This window comes from Neltuma alba, unplaced genomic scaffold (genome assembly GCF_004799145.2).
Source record: "Neltuma alba isolate B1F8T4 unplaced genomic scaffold, ASM479914v2 tig00012201_pilon, whole genome shotgun sequence".
Lineage (NCBI taxonomy): Eukaryota > Viridiplantae > Streptophyta > Magnoliopsida > Fabales > Fabaceae > Neltuma > Neltuma alba.
In genome coordinates this window covers 87393-109493 of record NW_021636740.1, presented here as the reverse complement: position 1 = coordinate 109493, position 22101 = coordinate 87393, and the positions used below count along the sequence as shown (strand labels likewise).

The 22101-nt window shown below is 35.5% G+C and overlaps 3 protein-coding genes, 1 long non-coding RNA gene and 2 other non-coding genes across 11 annotated transcripts; 2 read left to right on the top strand and 4 right to left on the bottom strand.

The window, feature by feature from the left end:
• Positions 1–3453: 3453 nt before the first annotated feature.
• On the top strand, positions 3454–4719 carry LOC114724804 (protein KNATM-like). Its single transcript, XM_028911260.1, has 3 exons — positions 3454–3639; positions 4056–4178; positions 4301–4719. Exons 1-3 carry the CDS (start codon positions 3472–3474, stop codon positions 4454–4456), a joined length of 447 nt encoding a protein of 148 aa, XP_028767093.1. The 5' UTR covers positions 3454–3471; the 3' UTR covers positions 4457–4719.
• A 2132-nt stretch (positions 4720–6851) lies between these two features.
• LOC114724879 (aspartate-semialdehyde dehydrogenase) lies at positions 6852–9658 on the top strand. The gene is made up of 7 exons (XM_028911333.1): positions 6852–7543; positions 7868–7954; positions 8074–8118; positions 8192–8287; positions 8406–8507; positions 8944–9098; positions 9194–9658. Exons 1-7 carry the CDS (start codon positions 6974–6976, stop codon positions 9273–9275), a joined length of 1137 nt encoding a protein of 378 aa, XP_028767166.1. The 5' UTR covers positions 6852–6973; the 3' UTR covers positions 9276–9658.
• A 1120-nt stretch (positions 9659–10778) lies between these two features.
• Positions 10779–12999, bottom strand: LOC114724834 (uncharacterized). The gene is made up of 2 exons (XR_003738357.1): positions 11555–12999; positions 10779–11256 (listed from the first exon to the last, which is right to left on the bottom strand). It is a non-coding gene; the product is annotated as an uncharacterized LOC114724834 (long non-coding RNA).
• On the bottom strand, positions 12319–12401 carry LOC114724901 (small nucleolar RNA Z159/U59). Its single transcript, XR_003738362.1, has one exon. It is a non-coding gene; the product is annotated as a small nucleolar RNA Z159/U59 (small nucleolar RNA).
• On the bottom strand, positions 12703–12792 carry LOC114724902 (small nucleolar RNA Z159/U59). The gene has a single exon (XR_003738363.1). It is a non-coding gene; the product is annotated as a small nucleolar RNA Z159/U59 (small nucleolar RNA).
• Positions 13000–13680: 681 nt separating the features above from the next.
• Positions 13681–21204, bottom strand: LOC114724866 (vacuolar fusion protein CCZ1 homolog B). 6 transcript variants are annotated; one of them, XM_028911319.1, is made up of 12 exons: positions 21031–21204; positions 20702–20750; positions 19700–19924; positions 19334–19427; positions 18361–18544; positions 18226–18270; positions 18013–18122; positions 16839–16934; positions 16294–16752; positions 15582–15737; positions 14891–15120; positions 13681–14163 (listed from the first exon to the last, which is right to left on the bottom strand). In XM_028911319.1, the coding sequence occupies exons 3-12, from the start codon at positions 19879–19881 to the stop codon at positions 14133–14135; spliced, it is 1587 nt and encodes a 528-aa protein (XP_028767152.1). In that variant the 5' UTR covers positions 19882–19924; positions 20702–20750; positions 21031–21204; the 3' UTR covers positions 13681–14132. The 6 variants fall into 6 exon arrangements, with proteins under 6 accessions (XP_028767152.1, XP_028767156.1, XP_028767151.1 ...); XM_028911323.1 differs by having other exon boundaries at positions 19700–19896; positions 21031–21044; XM_028911318.1 differs by lacking the exon at positions 20702–20750.
• Positions 21205–22101: the final 897 nt, after the last annotated feature.

Here is a 22101-nt window from a genome sequence, read left to right as displayed (position 1 = left end):
TCCCTTCACCTCGTTTAATATTTATATATCCTTTCTATTCATTATAACATAAACCCATTTATGATCTGAAAAGCATAAGCATTATGACTCTTTTGGCACGTGATCAATTCAAACGCTTAGTTTTCCTTTGTTCCTTTCTGGCCTGCTTCGTACTTCAAAAAAATAATTGGCAGTAAAAATTATCTAATCATATGTCTATCTCGTATGATTTTGATTCAATTAATGTTTATCGCTATTATTATTATAATAATACTTTATGTGTTTTCTTCTGGTTTAAGATTGGTCAAGATTTGTGGGCTCTTTTTTCTTTGGAGATAGTTATGATGAGGAGAAGTATATATTCAAATTACTACGAATGGCTGCCATTTTCCGCTCCTTCTTTGGCAAGTCTCCGTCTTTGAAACCAATGGATGATCAATAAAATTAGTAGACAAAATTTAAAATATTTTGTAATTATCATATCGGATGGTGAAAGTCGTTTCAAATCTGGACGGACCATTCCCCTTCTCTCTCTCTTTTTTCTTTTCCCATATGATTTTATGGTCAATAATTCCGGCACAACTTGGTTCTTTTATTATTACTTTAATACTGTCGGGGATTCCTTATTTATCCGACAAAAAAAGAGCGTTTATTTTGGAAATACAAACACGATGGGTTAGTTACTTAGTTCAGTACTGAAATGGGCCTTCTGGCCCATTTAGTGAAATTCCGTTTGATGCTCATGAATATTCAAATTTTTTTTCCAATTCTATTTTATTTTTTTTGATAAGACTTAAGCGGAAATGAAGCAATGTACATTAGGAGATTCGTTCTGTTCTCAAGGATGGAAAAATTAATACCACTATTAATGAATATCCATTTATCTATTAAAAAAAAGTAGGGAGAATTATAAACACTTTCCATATGAAAAAAATTAAGCTTTTTTAATACAAATTTAAGCTTTTGTATCTACAAATAGTTAGATCTGAGAGTGATTAATTTTTTTTCCATTTAGGACTTGTACGCAGTTATTCTTTGTTTTTTTTTTTTGGGCCAACGTGCGCAGTTATTCTTAAATATGGGCGATCAATTATTTACAAGCATGATAGAATTCCATGAAGCTCCTCAATCCCACTTATAATTAGTTTATTATTATTTCTGATAATTTTTATATGTTTTAATCAACTACCTTATGCAAGTAAAAAAAAAAAAAGTTAAAATCAGTTAGTTCTTATAAAATATCAAAATTATTCTTAATAAAACTAGTTGGTTAGAGTAGAGAAGCTTGGTTAATTAGTTAATAAATCTTATAGTTAGTCAGGCATATTATTTGGAAACAATTAATACGTAAAACAAAATATGTTATATTAAGAAATATAAAACAATAATCCTTATAACAAGCATCAAAGAGAAATTATTGAAAAATAACTGGGGCCTTGGGTTGGCTTTAGCCTTAAAGCCTAGCTCGGCCCAAAGGTTAAGCAATTCGAATTACATAATGTTTATCTTTTCGAATCCCTACTGAAAAATACGTAAACGTTTGATGTCTAATAATACTTCAAATAAAATTATTTTTAATAAGAAGATACCTGTGTCTATAGAAAAGAAAAATTAGGAAATGACACCAACGCTTGTTGGGTCTAATGAAAGGTGTAAGTCCCTCACAAAATGACGAATTAAAATTAGAAAAAGTGTATACATTTAATACTCAACAATATCTCAAATATAATTATTTCTACTATGGAAATACTTGTGCTCAACAAGGGGGAAAAAAACAACTGGGGAATGACTCACGTGGGTAACACGTGCAAGTTACTTCCCATCTGTTTGCAAAGCTTGAGATTGTGCCGCCATCGCAATTCCAGTATTCTAACTCTTTCCATATTCTCATATAAAAATAGACTTGATATATTATCAATATCAAATGTATAATTCACACGTCGTAATACTATTCATAAGTTTTATTATACTTCTTACTCCAGCTTAGTACGATTCTTCTTATTTTTTCTAAATATCTTTCATGTAGCCTTTTTTTTTTTTGGTTTAAATAAAAACCTTCGTACAATCAAGCAAAACTTAAATACTAAAAAAATCTGGTATGATCTATAGGAATTGTTCGTGTCCATCTTCTTTCCCATGCACCTGGGTTACTCTAGTAGTTATGGTAAAAAAGATATAAAACAAACAGTAAAAATATAAACAAAAATTTATATTTTCAGAGGAATTTCGTTACCGATGACTTCATCATCAAACCCGGGAGGCCAAGAAGACACACTTCTTGACGTATTTTTGTAGCAACAAATTTTATTCCGCAACGCCGAATGGAATGTAATGAAGAAAAATATGATATTCCTCCGGTTCTAAATATAAGACCCAATTTATAGTGTAATTTATACTATAAATTGGGTCTTATATTTAGGACCGGAAGAGCATTTGTATATCAAATCTCAGTTTACCCACAATTTTTTTCTAAATTAATTATTAAACAAATTGTGGGGGGGGGGGGACCCGTGGCCAGTGATTTCTTAGCTTGCTGAGTAAATTTGGTTTTGAAAATGACTGCTAAATAAGAAGTCTGCAATGACAGTGATAATGTGCTAGTTGAAACCTTTGGAATATCATCAGAATTTTAACCTGGGCAGCAGTGAAAGTTAAAATGCTGACATACATACATATGCACACACACACACACACAGATATATATATATATATATATTACTCTGAGCTAGCGGTTGTGTGTGTCCTTGAAGGGACGAAGTTTGCTTAAAGAGTTGGTGTAACTAGTCGTCGTTTCCGAACTGGAAAACGATGTAACAATAAGAGAAGTAAATGGTAGACCAAACTTTATTGTCAAACAAAGGTGAAATCATTCAGTTTCACAGGAAAAAGTCCAAAAAGAGGTACTGCCTGCAAGTACTCTCAAACCTCCTTTAATCATACAACCAAAACCCTTGACTTGTTTTTTCCCCTGCAATTTTTCAAAATCACTATGAGATTTTAAGAAAGAAATGTAATCCTAAAAAGTCTTAGTAATAACAAGTGAGCAGGAATTTCTGTTATTATTTGTACCGAAACTTTTTGATGATTATGTTCCTTCTTTAGGACCTCACAGTAATTCTCATCCCTTCAGCTTTTTCTTGATTTTTTTCCTCATCGTGTTCCCTTGTTCTCTCTCTCTTGGATTCATTCATTGACATGGTCGTGCAAATTATTTTACTGGCCAGAGGGTAATATTAACAGCACAAAGATCCAAAACCCAGGGGCAGTGAAGCCCCACGCACCACTTTGATAGTAACACTTCAATTGCATCAATAATGATGATTGATACACACACATTCAATTGCATCAATAATGATGATTGATACACACACATGCTCCGTTCATGTGTCGTATATATATTTGCTAGATATAAAATATAATTGCTTACCGTGTGTTCGTGTTTCTGACACTGACTTGGACTCAGACTGTTGAGAGTGAGAGAGATATCAGACCATGGAAGCTGCCATTAATGGTGAAAACGAAGGAGAGCCAAAGGTGGTGGTGGACAGAAATGATCATACAGGAGACAAAGACACTGATGAGCAACTTCGTCTCAAGAAGATGATTGCAAGCCATCCTTTGTATGGCATTCTGATCCAGTCTCACTTCAACTGTTTGAAGGTAATTCATATATAATTCATTTCTCATCTTCAAAACTTTCCCATTTCCATTTCTCAAAGGCTCATTTTCAAAGACAAATTTCGCGTTTGTGTGTTGAACGCCTGCAAGCAATAGAAAAGAGAAGATGGTGATGACAAAAAGGGATAGAAAGATATATATACTCTTAAAGAAAAAGGCGATTTCCACTTTGGTGTTCCAGTAATTAGGACGCACGTGTGTTGTTATGGGTTTTTGTTTGGCTTAAGTTGGATACTTTTGAACAACCACGCAGCTTAAGTTTTGGTTTTGTATATACTAGGTTTGTCATTTTAAAGGATCTATATATTAGCAATATTAGGAACTGAACATAAAATTCTTAATATATGGGAATTGGCACATGCACAGCATAGAGATTTCAGTGTGCATTATTTGAGCAGGTGGGATTAGGTGAAACTGCAGAATTTGACACAGCAAAAGATGCAGTGAAGCAGTCAGTGAATTCCAAGCCCAGATCCCACCACACCACTAGTCCCAGTTCTTCAGAGCTTGATCACTTCATGGTAAGTATATAGTATTCGAATTAATCAAAAACCTTGTGTTTAATTATATTATGAAGCAAATTGAAGCCATGCATGCAAACTCAATCATGACATGTGTATATAAATGTATTGTTATTTAACAGGAAGCATATTGCGTGGCACTGAGCAAGCTGAAGGAAGCCATAGAGGAACCAACCAGAGAAACAAAGGCTTTCATAAGTGGAATGTACATAGATCTCAAGGACCTCACTGACAACAATAATATCCAACCGAATGACCCCCAACAAGAATCTTTATGATCCACCATCGTCCACTTTCACTAATGCATATATGTGATTTAAATATGGTTGTGTAAGCAGTTTATGAATATATATATATATATTTATTTATGTAGATGTACTAACTCGCTGGACAAGAAGAGTGCTATGTAAGAATTTCTGAACCTGTGCTTAGGTATTAATTTTCACTGTGTGCCCTGCGAAGCATAGTTGTGATTTGGGTACTTTATAATTAGCGAACTTTCTCTTCATTATATGAGTCATCAGGCCGTTGAATGCTGCAACTCTCCCTGTACTATTATACCGGTGTCATTATGAAGAGATGTAATATATACTACCTTCGGTCCTAAATATAAGAGTTAGTTGATTAATTCGAATAGATTAATGAAATAAGTTAAGTTAGTTATTTGTAATAAATAAATATTGTCTTTTCTAAAATATCCTTACTAATCAATTTTATTGACTACAACTACTATTATTTAAAAGACTATCATAGGAAAAAATGAATAAGTATGACAGATAAAGTGGATTGGAGCCTTATATTTAGAATTAAAATAAAAGTTAAACGAAATCTTATATTAAAGATCGGAGGTAATATGTATTATGGTGCTATTATTATTATAAGGAATTTGATTGACTGGGAGAGTTAATTGTCATTTTCATGGTTTGAGTTTTCCAAATTGTCTTGTTGAGATTTATGTATCACATATTTTCATTAAAAAAAAAAATTATGGCTTTGAAAGAATTTTATTTAAAACTTGCTTGTTCAAGAAAAACGAGGGGTGCAAATTAAACACAATCAAAGACTCTATCCCAACCGAAGAACAAAACGACATGCCCCTTGAATTTCTCGCAATTCATCATCATGCATGGCCTCTTCTACATTTTTGAACCATGAATCATGCAAATAAAAACATATAACATCTATTCAATACCCATTTAATATTTTGAAACATATATAAATAAATCATGATAGCATAATGATATCAGTTTAATAAATTAATGAATAAAATAGAATTATCACTATGTAACACGAATGCATGAAATGATAAACTTATAGTTGTCGTGCTTCTTGTCCCTGCTTCGCTCCTTTCCTTTTGCTTAAACGATCATTCTGATTTGCTCTTTTCTGTTTTGCGAACTTTGTGAATTTGAGTGAGGTTATTTTGAGGATAAATGACTCGTTCTGTTTTGCTGAGAATTGAAAAGCGTATTGGGAATTCATGAATAGTTTGATTTTGATTTTGATTAAGGGAGCTAAGTACTGAAAAGCTCACCAGATTTAGAGTATGCCTTCAAGTTTAAAGTGCTTACACAGATACTTGTAAATGAGTAATAACAAGAAATTTATATTACCAGTAGGATTTGAACTCATAATCTTATAAATTACTCCGCTGACTTCTTACGAATTGAATTATGAGCTGTTTATATTCTGGCGAGCTCTTGAATTGAGATCAGCCCATGGGTGCGGCTTTTTGCTTTTGTTTTGAGGCTCACAACATGTGGGCTTAACCGTTTTGGATTATACTCTAAATGGGAACATTGTCTCATAAAGCCCGGCCCGTAAGAGTTTCAAGAACCTAAATTTAGAAAAAAAGAAAACGTATTTTGTTTTCATACCTTGTATTCCCCCAGATCTTATTTACTTGTCTTTAAAGAAAAACAATCAAATAAAAAAATATATAAAAACCCTATGTATTATATAAGAACTATTTTTCTTAATTTCACCTTCCATTTAATGCCACATTATACTTGCATTGCAATGACGAGTTAAAATATTTTTTTTGGACCAGAATGATAAATTAATTAATACGCTTTAAGAATGTTTATTATTGTATGGAGCGCATGCTGATTTTGTTTCAAGTTATAAGATGACAATAATTTGTATAAACCCCATCCATCGTATGCTATTGTCTGAGTCTGTTTAATGCTACGTTAATATCACAATACATTTCATTTTATGGCGTAACATCTTTCTGCCTGATTTTGTCTTGTCCAAGTTTATTTTATAACCTCTTGGAACAATGATCCAACTTATTATTTTACTCAGTATTTTAACATCTTTGAAGCATATACTTTTTAATTACATTTGTATAAATTTAATAAATTAAGTGTTTGATATGATAGGGGAAAAAAACAGAGAGAGAATAGTCAATCAGATAATTATTTTTTTTTTCCGGCCTGGTCGATTAGATAATGATGGCAAATTAGTAATCTTAAATTTTTGGAACATGATCTCTTTTGTTTTTTTAAATATTTCAGTTAATAAAATTAAATATTTTAATTGGAAAACTTGCCTGGCTTGCTTTTCCCGATTCCACGTGCCGCCGTAAGGTGTTGGCCTAACTCAGTCCCCTGTTTCTGAAAGCTGAAACCACTCAGAGGCACTTTCCTTCAGCCGTCATTACTCATTCCAGTCTACTCTTCTTCCCTAAAACCCTCTCTCTCTCTCTCTCGCCCTCCCTCCTTCTCTCCTTAAACCCTACTTCACTCTCTTCTTCCATCTCAATCTCTTCTGATTCCCAACATTTTTCCACAATGACTTCTCTCTCTCTTCCTCTCCAGAACCACTTCTTCTCTGCATCTACCCCTCTTATCCGAGGCAAGCCCAGACGATTCGCGGTTCCCACCAAGGTCCGAATGTCCCTTCAAGAAAGCGGACCATCTGTCGCCGTCGTTGGCGTCACTGGCGCCGTCGGCCAAGAATTCCTCTCCGTACTCTCTGACCGCGATTTCCCTTACCGTTCCATCAAAATGCTCGCTTCTAAACGATCCGCCGGCAGACGCCTCACGTTCGAAGACAATGAATATGTCATCGAGGAACTCACCCCCGAGAGCTTCGAAGGCGTTGATATTGCTCTCTTCAGTGCTGGCGGTTCGATCAGCAGAGAGTTCGGGCCCATTGCTGTTGATCGAGGGACTATTGTTGTGGATAATAGCTCGGCGTTCCGGATGGACGAGAAGGTGCCACTTGTGATCCCAGAAGTGAATCCTGAGGCCATGGAAAATATTAAGCTTGGAATGGGTAGAGGGGCGCTCATCGCGAATCCCAATTGCTCGACGATTATATGCTTAATGGCCGCTACTCCTCTTCATCGACGAGCTAAGGTTTGAAGTTGGAGATGGTTATTTAAGCCTATGATACAAATTGAGACGTGTTTTGTTATTAATCATTGTTAGATTTTTCTTTTTTTGTCTACTTGGTTTGATTTCGGAACTGCTCGTTGATCAATGTACATTGTGAATGAAATTTATTGGAAAACTTTCACTCTTTACTGTTGCTAACTATTCATCCTATCGGATAAAAATCATACTATAGCTAGACTATCAATTTCGGTGTGCTTGATTATGAATTGATGTTTACCTGGCTACTTGCATCCTTCATGCTTTTCTTATGCATGATTAGCTTCTCAATCATTAGTTACATTCCAGGTGTTGCGCATGGTTGTTAGCACTTATCAGGCTGCTAGCGGTGCTGGTGCAGCTGCAATGGAAGAGCTTGAGCAGCAAACTCGTGAGGTTCAGTCTCTGAGAAGATTGTCATTTTCTTTTTCAAGTTCTATCAATATGATCATTTGAGTGGTGAAACCAATTTCATTGCTTTCAATCATGAATTGTCATTATTTGTGTGAATTAAGGTATTGGACGGAAGGCCGCCAACTTGTCAAATATTTAAGGAACAGGTTTGGCCCGATCTCGATATAATTACTAGTATCAAATGTCAAAGGAATACTTTCTAATAATATTATTTTGCAGTATGCTTTTAATCTGTTCTCACATAATGCATCCGTTCTCCCAAATGGCTATAATGAAGAGGAGATGAAAATGGTAAAGGAGACGAGGAAGATCTGGGTAAGTTGGAAAGGCATTTTCTTTATTAGCTCATTTTACAATGATTTTGCATTGTGCTTTTAGTTTTACATACTTATCTGGAGCCTTTTCTGATTTATGTTATTTGAATCTTCTGCAGAATGACAAGGATGTTAGAGTAACTGCTACGTGCATACGAGTTCCTGTCATGAGGGCTCACGCTGAGAGTGTAAACCTCCAATTTGAGAAACCCCTTGACGAGGTAGTTTATGCTGTCATGTTTATATGTTTTCTGGGACACAATTTTTGTTTGTTTTTTTTTTTTTTTTTTTTTTTTATATTAACGAAGTTGTAGTAGCATTTTGTCTCAAATCTAAAAACTTTTTAGGCCTCATCGGATCTAAATACGTTCCATATTTCTAACACATAAATTGGATTTATCAGTATTGTCTGCCTCTGAAACTCGTAAAAGAATTAGCTTTGCATGTTGTCCAGTGTTTTTTTAGCTTTTCCTAAAACTCAATCTTATTACTCCTTCTGGTCCTAAATATAAGACCCATTTTGTAGTGTAAGTTAAGTCTTTCTGTTTCATCCATTCTGACTTTTTCTGGGTGATAACCTATGATGGATTTGAGAGTCAACACCTATGAGAACTAACCTGCAATATCCTGGGTTGATTAATTTTCCAATTGCTTCAGGATACTGCAAGAGATATTCTAAAGAAAGCTCCAGGTGTTGTGGTTATTGATGACCGTGCATCGAATCATTTTCCTACTCCGTTGGAAGTGTCAAATAAAGATGATGTTGCTGTAGGGCGGATTCGCCGTGACTTGTCTCAAGATGGGAATCACGGGTAAACCTCTTTCAGAATCAGTCAATTTACTCCATAATTTCCTAGGTATCATCATATTTTATGATAATTATTCTATATAAATGGTGGGATTATAGGTTGGACATATTCGTCTGTGGGGATCAAATTCGCAAGGGAGCTGCTCTTAATGCTGTCCAGATTGCTGAGATGTTACTATGAGTTCTTGCATCTCAAGTAAGAGGATTTGCGTATTTCACCACTTTGCAACTAATCATTTTTGTATGATTGTGGGTGCGGTTATTTTTGACTTCCAGTGAGATCTAGTTAGTCTGAGTAGCTTAAAAGAAAGGGTTAAAAAGGATCTCTAAGTTGGTAGGCTTTGTACTGCTTTGAGGTGCATATTTTATGCTGAATTTAATTATTTTTTGTTGGTCGTTTTGATTAAAGTTTTTTTCCCCGAGTAATACTGTGGATTTTGTTTTGTTTTTTAAGTTTGCAGTAGTAGCCTAGGAGAAAATATCATTATTTCCAAAATCCGCGATCTGGAGGGATGGAAAATCTTGTGCGTGCGTTGATTTTTTTTCCCCGGTATACCAAGGGGATTTAGGGATCGCGCGTCTGTTCACTTTGGTGCTTTGAAAGAATTACTGGGGCATTGGATTATTTGTTTTTTTATGAACGATATGGATTTAGGTTTTTTTTTCCCGAATTTAGCTTAATGGTATTATTTATATTTTATAAAATTGCGGTTTGATAAATTCATGACTCGATACTGCACGATTTTAGATTATTGTTATTATTATTATAAAGTTACTCAACGACAATTAAGTTGGTTTTGTTCTCCAAGCTTAATACACACGCACAAAATTATTGTCCTTTTATTTATGAATATATTACTTAATTAAATATTTGTTCTCCAGTGACAAAATTCATTGTCACTGGAGATTTGACTAATTGGACCGAAAAGAGCGGACAAATACAACTTCTGTATTTTAGAAGTATCATGTTATGAACACTCTTCAAACAAATATATATTATGAGTAAAAGATGTCAGCGCTCAGTTGATAAATTGTCGAAATATCGAAAAATTGCAACTCTGAAATAGCGTTTCGAGTGTTTTTTCAGTCAACTTGTTATTGAATCACTTTGTTTTCAATTTGGGCCAGGTAACGTTAGTGTTAAATTTAGTCGGCATTGGAGGTTTTTTAAAATTTTTTTTTTTAAAGAATAAACATTCGCGTGATTAATATTGAGATGCGAAAAAAGTAAGATGGTGGATCCGCTAGGGATCACGGTTGCGTGGGGCTCCTCTCCGAGGAGCTTGTCCGAACTTATACTCTTTTAGTCCCATTTATAATAGTTTATAATGATAAAATTAAAAATTATTAAATTTTAAATAAAAATTAATAAATTTAAGATTTTTCTTAATTTATTTGATACATGCTGAAAATGTTTTATAAACAAGATTAGAAGAGTATTGTCACTCTTAAGTCCTCCGACACGCTTCTGATTACCATTCGGAGATGGGACATGTGGCGAGTCGTTCACCCTTCATTGAGAGCATGCCGATTCGCAGCTCGGTTTGACCTTTTATGGGACATGTCCGCCAACCCTAGGGATTTGGTGCTTCCAAGAGTACTGTAACGTTTTCTGATTATCTAATCAAGAGACGACACGTATGAGGATGCTGAGAAGAATCCATTTAGTTGGCAAGAGAGGGTGCCGGCCACCAACTTCAGGGGTACTCCTTCAAAATATCTATGTTGTCGAAGGCTGGACAAAAGAATAAGTAGTATACATGGAAGCTGTGTAAAATTTACAACTCCTACATCAGAAAATTACAATGCTCACATGTTACGGCTCACTCAGAATTAACATGAGCACCTAGAAGAGCAATTTAATCTAATATTAAATGGATGCAAACTTGATGGTCAATGGACCAAGCACTCGGGGTTTCCTCAGAACAATGACGGTTGTGCCTTTACTTTCCTTTACTAATCTTTGGCACCAGATGGGAACCCAAGAATGCTTTGGCTGACATTCTCAAGAACCATATTGCAATGCCTATCAAAGGCCCCTTGTAGTGCAGACACAGCTGGACCCTGTCATCCAGTCTCAGAATATACCTGTGTGTTATTCTTCTTTACACTCATGAGCACAGAAGTCCAGTATCGAATTCCTCTTCTTCATTCTCACTCCTCTGAATCGACAAAGTATGATGAAAAGTTAAAGCAAGGTGAACACTTTCCTACGCTCCTTCCCACGAATAAGTCAAGAGGGAATATAAGATCTGTTGTATTTACAGCATTGATGAAATTCGGACCACATGTGCAAATCATAGAAAGAGGAAACATTGTCCAATTTTCCGCCATACTATTTCTCTCAAGACTTTAACATCATTAAACCACCAGAACAAGTAGGAAAAACACGCATATTGAACCCAGACTATTATGCACAAGTTCATGCAGTACTCATGACTAGAGCACAATATAACTTACATCTTCATCCATTGGGCGGCTGTAAACAAGCAGCTATGGAATGGATATCTCATTTTGTACAAAACTGTACTTTAGTTGAGAAATTATTTCAAATAAGGTGGTGGAACTGATCTGAAAAATAACATGTTATTAATAATGAATCTTAGAGCAACAAAATTACTCATGAATAAATTTCAGGAAAATTGTAGATATTAAGGCCGCAAACATTGCAAATGGATATGAACTCCCTAGAAGTAATAATGAGAAGAGTTGACGGATCAGGGAAATTTGGTAAATAAAACAGCGATATTAAAATGAAAGTGTTCAACGCAGAAAAAGGTAAAATGAGCTCCCCTAAAACATTTGAAGAGTGCAACCAACGAACGAAATGATCCATCAGCCCAATTGTGCTCTTTTTCCTTCGAATATTATTGAGGATCCATACTGACCAAAGTCAAAAGGGTCAGAAAATATAGAGCAGAAAGCCTATTTATTCAGTTCAGCTCCCCTTGAATTTTCTACATGGACAAGACAAATCAGTCAATCGAAAGTTTCTTCATGGCCATTGGATTCCTAAGCACTAGGTGACGAGATCCTCAAACAGAGCAACAAGTTAAAGATGCCACGGAAGACAAAAGACAGCTTGCTTTCAGAAACAAGCCCCCACGTCATATTTCCAAGCACATGAAATTATAAACTGCTTAAGCCAAGCTAGCATCAATGTTATTTGATTCGCAGAACCGCACCTTAACTCAGGGGAAGGCGGAGGAAATACTTAACAAGAAGCCTCTTCAGTTCAGGTCTCCATTAGTTTTCCACATGGACAACTCGGAAGAACGAAAGTTATTATTTAATCATCATCAGAGGCATTTCGATTCAGTAGCCAACCCCGGATCCCGGGATAAGAAAATTAAACAAAGCCTTAATTTTCTGACAATTACGTACTTCACAATTGTGCCCATTTGCTGATTTATTTTGCCAGTTCACTTAAGTTCTTTTGTTTTGTTTTCGTACAAGGATTCGTTTGCTGAAAATTCTGTCTTGCTTCAAAGGTTGAGATCTAGGCCCCGGTGTCCCAAAACCAATAGGAAAAAAAATAGACGCACCCAACGGAAGCAAAAAAAAAAAAAGGCACAAACCTAAGAAAGGGTGTATTTATCATTCAAAATGTCTCTTCAGTTCAGGTCTCCAAAAACATTCTTCATGAAATGTTTATCAGAAGAACGAAAGTTTATTCAAACTCCATCCTCATCAGAGACAAACGAATCATGTAAATCCAGAACAAGAACATCCTAGGAAATCTTTAAGATAAAAGAATGATATTAAAAACAGCACCAAAACACCCACAGGCATAAACACTAACATAGAAGTTTCAGGAAATTTCCGGAAGAAGAAAAATGCAGCGAGGCTACAACATATGGGATACCGCTGAGCGAGAAAGATCAGAAGATTCGATACAAGAGCCCCTCCAATGCCTCAGGACAGCTCATCTTATATAGTGAAATCGCAAAACCCTACCGCACTTTGCGTTTCCCTTTTCCGAGATTAAACCCTAGCCAGTCGGGTAGGTCCATTTCGCCAATTTGGCCCATATTTGTTCCCCGCCAATGACGTAAAAGGCTACCCTTACTCAGATATATTTAAGACGAATTATAATGAAATCTTAAAAAAACAAAATTATAAAACAAGTTTTAAAAGTTATTTTTATTTTAAAATTTATCATTACAAGTTATTAGATTATTATTAAAACTTTTTAGTAATTATTTTTGTTACTTGAAATCTCATTACAATTCTCTTTTTTTTTGTAATTGAAAAAAGACTTCATTTTTTTGTGTGAATTTTGTGAGTACAAATTTATGGAATACGTATCATGATCGTTATGGTAAAATAATTAGATACTTAGATAAATGTAATTATTCAGTGTCGAATGAACTTCAAATTTGCATGCCCCATATTTTCTTAAATAACTCTTTACTTTCTGAGATTAGTACTAGATGCATAAATATGGTTTCCATTTTGCAGATTGAGCTTATACTTGAAGTTGAATACAATTTTTTTTTGGACAAAAAAAACAGAACTTGATTAGTGGCTCAACTTTACTTATTATTAGAAAGAGCTGTTTGAGTGGAACATAAATGGCAAGAGACTTTTCACCAAAAAAATAAATAAAGGGCAAGACTTCTTATTCTTAGTAACAGCTATTTTTATCCAAATTCATACATTAATATCCAATACCAAACATTCAGCATGGAATGCTCATAGAAAGTTCAAAGAATAAACTAGCCACAGAGCTGGATCCTAAATGCAGATACAATTTGCATGCTCCCTCCTAGTATTACATCCAGGCGAGAATCTTCCCTCTGATAAATAAAACGTCTGGAAAAGAATGGCTTATACAGTCAGTCAACTCTACTCTGGAGAGAAGATGGGCCGCAAACGGAGCTGAAGAACAAAACTTATATACATACATACAGCATGATTCTTCATTCTTTCGTCATTATCCTTGTTAGCAAATTTAACAGTGGGAAAAGTATAACTCTAAGGAGAAGAAAAAAGTTAGGAAAATGCTAATCAAGCTCCATCGTAGTTGGAAGATACTCTAGTCCAGAGAAAAAGCCCCATCACAATACCTGCAACATTCAATCAACATCAAATTATAGCTCTTTTCCAAGCGTTCTAGGAAAATTGAAATGCATGCACTGACTTTATGAATCAGCATGAATTTCGTCATTTATGTCCACAAAACAAGTAGTCTTCCTGATTTCGATCCCTAATTTCACCTTCCACCTTTGCTATCGAACAACGCAGGAGGAGGTAACCTACTGTAGCTTGATTTGGTGACAATTTGTTGATACATAGATCTTTAAATTCTAGCGCGTGATTTGTCCTCTACATGAATTATTCGTTCAAAATTTGCTCGTTAATTCATTACCTGTTTATAGTTAGTCCTTCCGAGTAGAGTGAGTGAGTATACAACTTGAATAAACAAAAGGAACAACGTTTGTAGCAAGTCACACATTTAATACTATAGATTTCCATTTGTTATTAGAGTTAAAAAGTTTGCAATTTCCCTCGATGTCGCCAAGCATTGCATTTAAATGAAGTTTTTCCAAAAAATCAACAGAAGAAGAAAAAGTAACAAATTCCTTATTCTCTAGGAAAAAAAAATGTCAGTATAAATATTTTTCACCAGGAAAATTACCTAATGTTCTTGACTTGAAATCTTCAGCATGCATATTCGGGCCTTTTCTTTTCCCTTCTGTTTTAATTTTTCCCTTATAATGCTCATAATAGATTTTGAAAAGAAAAAAGGCACATTATTAGGCACATCATCAATGGAACAAACGGGATACCTACCTATTGCTGAACTTTTCAACGGCATCTGAAGCATAAAGAAGGGTTTCATTAGCTTTCTCTAGCACCATGTAAAGCTCCTTCCCTCTTGTCACTCGAGCAATGACCCAAGCATTATTTTTAGCTCTAATGCACATCTCCAAATCCTTCTCGCAACCAGAATCATCATGTTTTGCTCTACTCTTCTCCAACTCAACTTCTTGCCTAAGCTTATTCATAGCAAGTAAAGATTCCTGCAACAAACCATAAAGAATGACCAAACATGCATTAACAGACAAGAAGAACCCAATACGCAAGTACACTGTGGTGCCAACCATTAAAAACCGCACTGCTCTAAAGCTTAGCTTGATCTTTAAATAACAAACATGTCTTTCAGTTTATAAAATGCATATTATATTTGATTAAAATAAATTTTAAAATAGAATAAACAACAGTGCCTGTTTCAACATCACGACCTTCTTTTTCAAAAAAAAAAAATCTTGATGATCTAGGATGCATTCATCAACGGGCATGAATAGATATTTTGAAAAATAATTTTCACAAGCTGGGAGCGTTTCTTCAAGTGTAGCTATCATAGCAAACCATCTTGCCTTTGCTTAAACAGAAGCAATGTCCCCAAGGTGCCACAGGGGATAACATAGAGCAACCATGCAACGCCGAGGCACAGTTTCAGTCAAAACTGAAGATGCTTTACCTTGGTTAAAGTTGTAACTTTTGCTGCTGGGGAGGCCCTGGATACATTTCGGTCACTATCCACTAATAAATAGCGATATCCACTGACATGATATGCATTTTCACCACCCCATCCTTTTGATAGCTTCTCTTCAACTTTCAATATCTTAAGTGCTGCCTGATGTATTCAGAAAAGAAAAAGATTGAGCTCAGCAGGCGGATAATTATGCTACAAACATTGGCTTAGGTTGCTTAGGTTTCAACTCAGAACACCTTTTGAAATTTTGAAATAAGAAAAATGCTTATGATTGTACAATTTAACAGCGGATCAGAGGAAGGAGGACTACAGAAGCAAAGCTTCAATTAGCATTTTATAAGTTCCTAGAGAGAATTTGGGTTCATGAGCTCTCCACTCACAAGTGAACTTGCAAAAGCGTTCCATTTGAATAAATTGAAGCAGAACCAAAAACTAAAAACCACAATTCAGCCCCACTTAAAAAGCAGTGATGTAGACCCATTAGCAAATAATGGAGAAAGAGAGGGAGAGACAATGAAAAACTACCCCAACCCCGGTTACTACGGGCTTTATATAAAATCCAAGAAATAGCTCATGATAAGATAAATTAATCCAAAAATTTAGGGGAAAAACTAGCAAAAGGATAATTGTGCAAGCTTAAATAAAGAATAAAAGCTAATGAGGCAACAAAATTTACTATAATAGAGAAGGAACCTACATGTTCAAGTATTTGTTGCTTGGCAACTGACACACCCTGCTCCCCATTGATAATGGAGGATACAGGAAGAAGAATAATCAAAGTAAGGCTTCTATGCTGATAAGCACAGAGATACATTCTATCCTCTGTCTGTCGTAACCCAACTGTTGGAGTGGCATATACCCACGTACCAACCTCAGCACCCCATAAATCAGTGACAAGGTAACCATCTTTTCCTTTGGACCATTTGTCTGGCTGTAAGGGCCTCACAACATGATAGTGACTATACCCCCCGGGGGGCATATCAGATGAGCCGTAAAAGCTTTCTGAAAAAGAGATTGGATGGGTCAAGTCAGATCCAGCAGCAGCATTAGATGCAGCATTGCCTTTGCGTAAGTAGGACCAGGAACTTGCTCCAGAGGATAAAGCACGGGGGGTTAACCTTAGAACAGCATAGGTAAATAAGTTTATGGTGTCATCCTGACAAAAGAATTAACAGTAAATCAGCAACTTGCCCAGACAAATTCTATTAAAAAATGAAATTGCACTTTGAGGTTGAATCATACAGGAGAGAGAGTTGTGGACACCAGCAGATCATGATATAAAATCAATGAATGGCAGGGAGCGTTTCCAGCTGAAGAATCCAGCACTCTAACAAGTGACTGCCAAATCAAGACAAAATCAATCAATTGGTGGCAAGCCAAATTTTTTCCCTTCAGAAAAATATTATGGTCTTGGGAACAGCAAACATCAAAGATTAATACAAATGCTTAAAAGCAGTTAACTAAGGGATATAGTTTTACAATTTGTCATTGGGGAATAAACAATGACAACATTACCCTGTTCAAAGTAAATGATAGCTAAATGTAAGTTAATGCTATGTCCTTACTAATTACCCACTATCACCTTGTTTTACTGAGAGTTGAGAGAAAAACAGGGGGCAAAAAAAAAAAAAAAACCCATGCATGAAAAGATAAAGTTGAGAAATGTAGGTTTCTTCCTCCCTCTTGGCATGAATCAGACCTAAGGTCTCAATTATGGCACACCCCTCACTCCCATGTGCAGTGTGATCCAAATTTTATGCTTTGCGATTGCTGAAAACAATATTACACTAAACCATGAACAAGAACACCTAACCAAGATAGTCAACATGATAATAAAAAGTGATTAGTGCATGTCAATCACTCTCTTTTTAATATTTACAGATTACGTAATGAGAAACCATAGGATCTTTGATAATCGTATGAGTAGGATTACGTAACATGAGGGAGAATGAACAGAGAATACATAAGACATTTTCTACAGACAATATCAACTTTTGGCAATCTTCACCGTGCTCCTATAACCTGTCCTCAAAGTGGCTCTAGTTTCGGATGATAATTCTATAAAAGATTTCTTAATATTAACGAAAAGGCAGAATCAGGCCAATAAAATAAAACGTAGAACCCCCTTCTTTCACAACCAAAAATTAGTTCTTCAGGAAGTTAATAATGGCCAGCCATAATTAGCACTTGTCATAGAAATAAATGCAAAATGAAGAAAATAAGAGGAGAAAAAGTGAGATGGGGACCAACTGCTGATTGCTGCAAGCAATGAAATCACCACTACAGCGGGAACAGGAAGATTTTGTGAAAGAATTCTAAGTAGTTAATAATCCAGGAGGCTTAGCATCCTAGATTCAGAATAACTGCAGTAGTTTCAAATCTCGTGTATATGACAATAGCTCAAACTACATCTAACCTGAACCTCAATAGCAGCCTCCCGACCTATTGTCAACATCTGCACAGTCCCACGTTCCTTCAAACAATCACGAAATGATGGTAAAAGAAGCTTTTTCCCCACAAGAAAATCTGCCTCAAAGAGAAAATTCATAATTAAGGTAAGAGATAGAGCTACTTCGGCATCACTCAGGCAGCATAGATCCAAAGAAACCATTTGATACAGCAACTTCACCATTACCACAGCAGCAACTATCCCATGGAGACCGCTTTTTACACGCTGACAATTATGGCTTACAATGAACATCTTCAATCATAACACAAACAGGAAATCAAGATTTCATAGGTTTTTTCTATCATGAAGACTTACCCCTCAAATAATCCATGATAAAAGAATACAAATGACGTCTGACAAGTCCTCCACTAGGTTCTTTCTCAATCATAGCCCTTACAGTTCCATGAAACATAACAAAAAGCGAGTGTATTTCCTTGAGAACCTTTCTCAATGCATCATCCCGCCATGTAGTTTCTGCATCATTATTTTTCTCAACCACCTATAAGGTAACAACTTAAAATTAAAGGCAAGTTCACTCATGTTATATATTCAACAAACTAAATTTGATCTAGTAATATATTCATTACAAATATGATCAATGAAGTATTCACTAAGAAATGTTCAAAAACTGCATATTCATTTAGCTCAAGGAGGATGTTAATTAATTGTTGAAAAGCATATTGCATGAGCTCAAACCAAACCCACACGTACAAGCAAATCCTGACATCCATCATTATTCAGTCACCCATCATTATTCAGTCTCATCTAAAAGGCAGGCGCAGATCTATGAATAGGAGATGTTTTGCAGCAATCAATCACCCATCATTATTCAGTCTCATCTAAAATGCACCGCTATCATATGAAACTATTATGAACAAATTAGCATAAATCAAAGAGATACAGAATAAGTAAAAAAAAAAAAAATCAATTTCCACCCCAACAAATGCCCTCTACCAGATAAAAAACCACAACACACCCCATACGGCATATTGTTTTGAAATTTGAAAGACAAATTGCTGAAAGGGCTTAGCCTTTATTACACAAAAACGACCACATGACATGACTGCAAGAAAGTAGATGAGCTGATAATTTAACTTCCAAATAAGAAAAGGAGACAAGATAAGGATGGCATCAGTACTTTAGAAGAACATCACACATAATGTTTGAATCATTAAAAAAATTCCATAATGATAACAATGTCTTACAAGTTCGCAATAAAATTTAGATCTAATCATTCATTAAATAGATCTATGAGCTCCGGAAATTTAGAGAAAAATAAATTACATACCATCACCATCCATATATCTGGTTCTGCCTCGTAAAAGACATGAGAATGCCTTTCTGCTTCAATGACTTCACATGCAGCCTCTGGAGAGAAAATCCTGCAAACTCAGGGTATAAGCTTCTCAAAAACCAGTAAGAACTTAATCATAAATATCCAAGATGGAATGTTTATAGGACCACGAAAACCTGGTTGAACTGGTAGAATAGGTTATTACAGATAAGCCCCAAATTGAAGCTTTAAAAACAAATATAAGAACCAAAAGTCCTACGGATATATCACCATCCCACAATAATATCAAGTTTTTATGCAGATATTAGATCCTAGACAACTTCTCTTTCAAGTCACATACATGATAACAGTGAAGCTTACCTTGTAAATGTAATCAGTCCTTCACTAAGCCCAATAACAGAAAGTTGTTTAGAGAAGGGCAAATCAGCTGGGAAGAAAAACAAAATCTTATCCAGCTCTTGCCCTTCATGCTGTCCTCTCCTCAAATCAAATACGCATAATTGTATGGCTTCCTTGGAAACAGCAGCAGATGATAAACCCATTGTCCTTTCCAATATCTAATGACGTAAGATAGAGAAAGAACACCTAAACAACAAACAATTCAGAGTCACAAGACATATACGTATAAAAGAGGCACAAGTCCAGGCACCATAAAAACACAGACTAAAAAGAGAGGGTTCAAAGACATGACAACTCATGCTAAAAGCCTAATTAATTCGGGCCATGAATTATTCACGAGACTATGATTGACTATAAATTATGTGTTTGACTGAATCATGGGCAACAGCAACATAAATGACAAAAATTATGAAAAAAGCTTCAGCGTAGTGATGCAATAACCTACGTTCACAAAAGCGATGGGGGAAAAATAACGCCTTAGGGTAATCAAGTGATGCAGTTCAGGTTGTTTTGTCTCATACAGATAGGAAGAAAGGATAAGGTGGACACCTTCCTGGTCCTTCATCACTAACTACAGCTGCTTATGAATTTTGAGGTTAATGTCGATGGAGAGAACATGCAGAGTGATAGCAAGGACAAAGGCACAAAGGTAACATAAGCAAGGATAAGCAACTTAGAAGCGGAATGCTACATTGAAGTTAGAGAAAAAGACTTCCGTCGCTCAAACCCTGAGATTCGTTGAAAAACTACAACGCACAATAGCGAAAGGAAGCACAGTTAGCTTTTTCCTTCGCACTACTATAAGAATTGGTTTTACGTTTCCATGGAACCTTTATTGTTGCCCCGATTTCTTTTCCTCCTTCGTTATCACTAACCAGTGCAAACAAAGAACCCAAAAAAAAAAAAAAAACAAGAAGAAGCAGTCTGAACCTTCACCCGCAACGCAAGTTCTCCCATACTCACCAGAAAACAAAATATGTGCACTGTGCAAACGTCAAAGAGATTTCTAACGCTGAAACCAACATAAAATCAAATTAGATTCAAGCGCACATGACCCAATAAAGAACAGATTAACTTATTCCGAGCATCAGTCCAAGCTTAAACTTTCAAATGTTCAAGTTCAACCATAGCTCAATTAGAATCTGCATGTCAAAGACCGATAGCCATTTCGAATATCAAACGATCAAAGTTTCAGAACACGTGAAATGAAAAGAGCCCAAGAGAGCGCGCGGGCGCGCGTTTCTGTAAAGGAGGGGAAGAATCGAAGTATGCAAACGACAAAGGAGAATTACCAAAAGAGCCGAGCGTCAATCTGACATCACCGAGGCATCGGCAAGTGAAGGTTTGATAGCCTCACCGATCTCCCTTTAGATGTTGGGATCAAGAGCCTCACCGATCCTTTTATGTTTGCACGGCCTCACCTTCCAGTCTCCCTGACAAGACCGCAGATTACCAGGTGAAAGCCAACTCAGTAAGCATCCTATTTCGCCATCTACTCAGTAATTCGGACTTGGCAGCATTTTATTTTATTGATTTTCAACAATTAATACCTGAATTATTGTTAGAATCATTTTTCATATTTCATATTAATTATTATATCACAGCTTTTAAATATCAAGACAATATTTTAGACATGATTTATAAGAACATCTTCCTGCGTCATCGGTACAATGCTAGTCATAATTAGAGCAAGATACAAAACTTACCGTTCAAATCTGTTAAAATTATATAAACCTTCCCACTCTTTTCAGGGCATATTCATATTATGTCGACGACGATGATGATATTTTTTTCTGCCGGCGATGACAATGATTATTCCAAAAAAAAAATTGTTAGTAACTTTTTAATACGGAAGCGAATCAATAATTATAAAAATTATGGATATTATATTATAAATTATTTTTAAATAAAAAAAGCTGCCTGACATCAACGTTCTTGATATGATTGTTTCAGAAATATGAAATAATAAACAAACAAATGAATAAAAAGTAGAAAACTATAGCCGCTTGTCATTAGATTTGTAGGAAGAATCGAGTCATATCTGATTTATCTTTTCCTTGCGTATTTATTTTTTATTCAAAAGATTCCTTTGATGTGCTCAAATTCTGAGTTTGTCAATCCCCTTAAAGTATCAGCTGGGGGGTTCTTGTGTTCACTTCGATGAAATGATTTTCAGTGATCCTGTAAAAACTTAGCAATAGGTACAAGATTCTTCTGAAAATGTTAATGCCCTATAAAAACAACTAGTTCTTGGCCTGACCAAAACAAACTTGAGGGTAATACAAAATTTAGTTCTTGCATTATGAATTTGTCTTTGTCAAACAGCACGTTAATGTTTAAAATGTCTGCTATCAAACTTGGCT